This window comes from Prunus persica, chromosome G7 (genome assembly GCF_000346465.2).
Source record: "Prunus persica cultivar Lovell chromosome G7, Prunus_persica_NCBIv2, whole genome shotgun sequence".
In the NCBI taxonomy this organism is placed as follows: Eukaryota; Viridiplantae; Streptophyta; class Magnoliopsida; order Rosales; family Rosaceae; genus Prunus; species Prunus persica.
Window position 1 is genome coordinate 3,618,265 of NC_034015.1, and position 5,256 is coordinate 3,623,520.

General features: G+C 36.4%; 1 protein-coding gene across 1 annotated transcript; it reads left to right on the forward strand.

Annotated features, from left to right (window-relative positions):
* On the forward strand, positions 1,625-2,919 carry LOC109950312. The gene is made up of 2 exons (XM_020568863.1): positions 1,625-2,155; positions 2,287-2,919. Exons 1-2 carry the CDS (start codon positions 1,625-1,627, stop codon positions 2,917-2,919), a joined length of 1,164 nt encoding a protein of 387 aa, XP_020424452.1.

The following is a 5,256-nucleotide window of genomic DNA, read 5'->3' on the forward strand; positions in this document are numbered from 1 at the left end:
ACCTCGTTCATCGGCGCAGTCAAACAGTCAGGTGACTGCTTTGACAGCACAGGTGGCCGAGCTTCAGGGTCAGATGTTGGTGATTCCACAGTCCCTCTCACAGAGCGGCTTTCCGATCCCGCAGTTTCGTGCGTCGACCTCCCAGCCCGTCCACCCCGAGCATGCCCACCAGACCACTGCCCCGATGGACGCCCAGACCTCCGAGCCGCATACTGGCGACGACCCGGTTGATTTTGCTTCTTTATTTGATTAGTGTATTTATTTTCATCATAAACATTTATTTTATTTGTAATACATTTATTTTATTTTATAACAAAATTTTGTTCTAATTTATTTTTATTGCAATTTCATTGTTTAATCAATAAACAAACCAATTTTATTTTTAAAAAAATAAAAAAAAAACAAAAAAAATTGTATTATTATTTTTGCGCGACGGAAGAAATTTCGTCGCGCAAACTAACAATAAAAAATAAACTTTTTTTTACTTTAATTCTTGCGCGACGAATACGTACGTCTCGCAAACATCCTTTGCGCGACGAAAATCTCTGTCGTCGCGCAACATCTTTAGCGCGACGACAAAGATTTTCGTCGCGCAAATATATGAGCGACGAAAACTTTCTCATCGCGCGAATAGTTCTGCGACTAATATATACGTCTCTCGAAACTAGTTTTGCGCGACGAATTAGATTTTGTCGCGCTACTCATTTCGTCGCGCAAATATACGTGCGCCGAATACTTTATCGTCGCGCAAATATTTATGCGACGAACAGTTGTTTCGTCTCCACACCGTTGGTGCAACGATGGTTTACCCGTCGCACAATTATGCGCGACGAAGTGTTGTACCTCGTCGCGCAAAGGCTTTGTTCACGATCTTCGCACGACGGAATGTGCGCGACGAATTTTTTGTTGCGCTGAATTTAGGGCGACTAAATGAAACTTTGAGCAACGTTTTGGTATTCGTCGCGCAAAGCGTAAAATGTAGTAGTGATTATTATTACTTTTCTTAAGATACTTACAATTTATTTAACTATTATATGAATATGCACAACTCTTCATCAATCACACACAGACGCTCTCTCTCTCTCTCTCTCTCTCTCTCCACATATATATATATGTCATTTTTTATTATTAAAAAATAAAGATTATGAAGATATATTTAAAATTTTCAGAAATTTTCGATTAAAAATTTGCTTTGTTAGGGTCTTGATCAAGATTGTCTTCAAATAATCTTGATGTGTGCTTGTTATTGGTGGCAATTTCTGACATGACCCAAATAATGTAACATTCATTGTCACATCTCAGGACTGGCTCCGCCGTAGCACGATATTGCATAGGATAAACTGGATATGCTAGCAATAGGATAAACTGGATATGCATCATTAAAACGTGAATAATTTTTTGGAAATGAGCTCATTTAGTTAGGGTTCAATTTATATTACATTGTTTGGCCATATTTGTTTTTTATTTGCAATATTAAAGAAATGACCGAGTATACCTTGCTACTCCTATCTCAAGCAACTTGAGATGCTCTCATATAATAGGCAGCTTCCCTCATTATTTGAAATGTGAATTCAATTTTTTTATAATATTTTGTGTGTTTATGAAATGGACTGGTTAAAGGGATATGGATAAATCTTGGATGCATGAAGATAGAAGAAGCAAAGAGTATGAAGAATTTCTAAGGATAGCATTAGCAAATGCTATTGATCATAGGCGCATTCATTGTCCATGCCAGAGATGTGGGAATACAAGAAAGTTTACTATTAGAGTAATAAGGAAGCATTTGTATTTCAATGGGGTTGACCAAACCTATAAGGATTGGATAAGGCATGGGCAGCCTATTGAATCAAATGGAAGTAAAAGTGTAAATCAAGAACCATATCTTGAACGTGACGTAGTGGATGAGACAATTGATATGTTCGAAGGTGCAAATGAACACTTTACTGAAAACCCGGATGAATTTAGGAAGTTTGTGGAAGAAGCAGAAAAACCTCTTTATCCTTGGTGTCATAAGCACACCAAGTTGTCGGGATTGGTTAAGTTGTACAACCTTAAAGCAAGGCATGGCATGACCGACAATTGTTTCTTTGATATGTTTATTGAAGTTGGAGATTTGCTTCCAATTGGTCAAGAGCTACCCTCATGTATGTATGAGGTAAAGAAGACATTGAATGCCTTGGGATTGAAGTATGAGAAAATACATGCATGCTACAATTATTGCATTTTATATAGGAATAAATATCATGATTTGACAACCCACCCTAAATGTGACTCTCACAATGGAAGGTGACAAAGAAGAATGTGGAGAAGAAAGGGGTCCCGTCGAAGGTTTTATGGCACTTTCCTCCTATCCCAAGGTTCAAAAGAATGTTTAAGTCATTTGAAACTTCTAAAAGTTTAACTTGGTATGATGAAAGTCGAATAAAAGATGGTCGATTGCGTCATCCAGCTGATTCACCATCATGGAAGATGGTTGATCATATGTGGCCAGATTTTGCAAGTGAGCCTAGAAACCTTAGGTTAGCCATTTCATCGAATGGGATAAACCCACACAGTTCTCTTAGTAGTAGATATAGTTGTTGGCCAGTAATTTTGGTCACATATAACCTTCCTCTGGAGCTGTGCATGAAGAGGAAGTTTATGATTTTAACGTTATTGATTTCTAGCCCTAGACAACCTCTCAATGATATAGATGTGTACTTGGAACCATTGGTTGAGGATTTAAGAATATTGTGGGATGGAGTGGAGGGAGTCTATGATGTTTTCCGACAACAGTCATTCACCTTAAGAGCTATACTTTTGTGGACAATAAATGATTTTTCAGCTTATGGTAATCTGTCCGGGTGCACTATGAAAGGATATTATGCATGTCCAATTTGCGATGAGAAGACATGTGGAAAGGTTGGAACATGGAAATAAAATGGCATTCACTGGACACCGAAGATTCTTATCTCACTACTACAAAAAAGCAAAAAGACGACGGTAAATCACCGTCGTGTATTCGTTTTTTCAATAGTCGTGGAATCCACCGTCATCTTTTCCCTCATAAACCACGACGCTAAATCACCGTCGTTGTTACAATATACAACGTCATCAACAAATAAAAAACGACATCTTTGTACTGCAAAAAGATCTAAAAAAGCAGTCGAGGATGAGAATAGACGACCAACTCTCTAAAAAAACCGTCGTTAAAAAGGAAAAATATGACACATATTAACAGAACAAGGCCGCAATATAGACATACAACGACGAAAATTAAAATAAGACGTCGTTAAATATCATTTTCACGACAATAAAAAATATGACGTCTTTAAATACATTAGAAGACGACGTTATTGATACCTACTACGTCGCCTATATAAAATAAATTTTCCACTTCGATTTTTCTATAAAAGATGACGTGGAAATAGTTGTCAGTGTCATTATTTACGACGTATGTATTTATAGAGTAGACGTTGAATAATGAAACAACGTCGGTTACAAATATATGAGAGTCGTATTACAAAATTTATACGTCCTATTTTCAGAAACAAACAACGATGATAAATATTAGACGTTGTTAAATAAAACAACGTCGAAAATAAATAAAAACAGACGTGTTTAGTCTGCTAAAGTTCTAAAAAATAGTCGAGGATGAGAATAGACGACCAACTCAAACAAATCACCGTCGTTAAAAAGGAAAAATATGACACATATTAAAAGAACAAGGCCGCAAGATAAACATACAACGACGACAACTAAAACACTACGCCGTTAAATATAATTTTCACGACAAGAAAAAATATGACGTCCTTAAATACATGAGAAGACGACGTTATTGAAATCTACTACGTCTCTTATTTACAAACAACCGTCGTGAAATAAATTTTCCACTTCGATTTTTCTAAAAAAGATGACGTGGAAATAGTTGTCAGTGTCATTATTTACGACGTATGTATTTATATAGTTGACGTTGAATGCGAAACAACGTCGGTGGCATTTATATTGTCGACGTTGTATTTATATGTATTCATTACTCACGACGCACTTATTAATATAGACGACGTTAAACTTCTAAACAACGTCGGTTCCAAATAAATGAGAGCCGTATTACAGAACATATAGACGGCATTGATTATGATGAGAGCCGTATTACAAATAACGTCGTTTAATTGATATTAGACGGCGGTTATAATGAATTACCGTCGGAATTCATTTCGTTCCTCTTCGTTTATAAAAGAACTTGCGACGTGGAAAATGTATGATGACGTCGTATTTTTTAACGTTCAGATTATATATCTCATTTTTTAGACGTCGATATTATGGGATTGGAGTCGTGTTATTTTGAATTACATGGCGGTTCTTAATCCTTCCTCGACGTGATATCCTGAATAATTGCTTCACAATAGCGTCGTGGTTCTTCATTGTTACGTTGCTTTAAGACGATAAATATTAGATATTGTTAAATATAACAACGTCGAAAATAAATAAAAACAGACGTGTTTAGTCTGCTAAAGTTCTAAAAAATAGTCGAGGATGAGAATAGACGACCAACTCAAACAAATCACCGTCGTTAAAAAGGAAAAATATGACACATATTAAAAGAACAAGGCCGCAAGATAGACATACAACGACGACAACTAAAACCCTACGCCGTTAAATATAATTTTCACGACAAGAAAAAATATGACGTCTTTAAATACATGAGAAGACGACGTTATTGAAATCTACTACGTCTCTTATTTACAAACAACCGTCGTGAAATAAATTTGAATATTAAGTTTAGCCAGCAGATCAAGAAATTCATCTGCCTTGGGGACACAGAATCATCTATCATTAAATGAGGGCATGATACAAAGTGTGAATTGGCTTCAGAATACAAAGGGATCTTGTTAGTTTGATAGGGCTGATAATCTCACGAGCACATTCTGTACGGAAAAAAAGGAGAAACTAAAAAAACCACAAAAGGACTGATACATCTTGCAATTACAGGAAGGAATCTGATTTGTCCAATTGGTTAACTGACTTAAAGATCAATTGATAAGGACATTTCACCAGATTTTCAATATCTTTTCACCACCCTTGTTTTTTCTTGGGGGTGGAAACTTGTCCATGATTTCAACAGAATCATCACTCGAATCGTTACTAGAATCATCACTCGAATCCCCATCTTCATTATCAGTTTCTTCCTTCGTAGGTACTATTTGCTCCCCATCATTGGTGCACTTTGCACCTTCTCTAGAGCGAAAAATGACAAGATCAAATAAAGGTGTACTT

Excerpts from the sequence above, each read along its gene's own strand:
- LOC109950312 (XM_020568863.1), top strand. The coding sequence starts at position 1,625 with ATGGATAAATCTTGGATGCATGAAGATAGAAGAAGCAAAGAGTATGAA. Across the intron at positions 2,156-2,286 it reads TACCCTCATGTATGTATGAG|GTGACAAAGAAGAATGTGGA; the intron begins GTAAAGAAGACA and ends TCACAATGGAAG.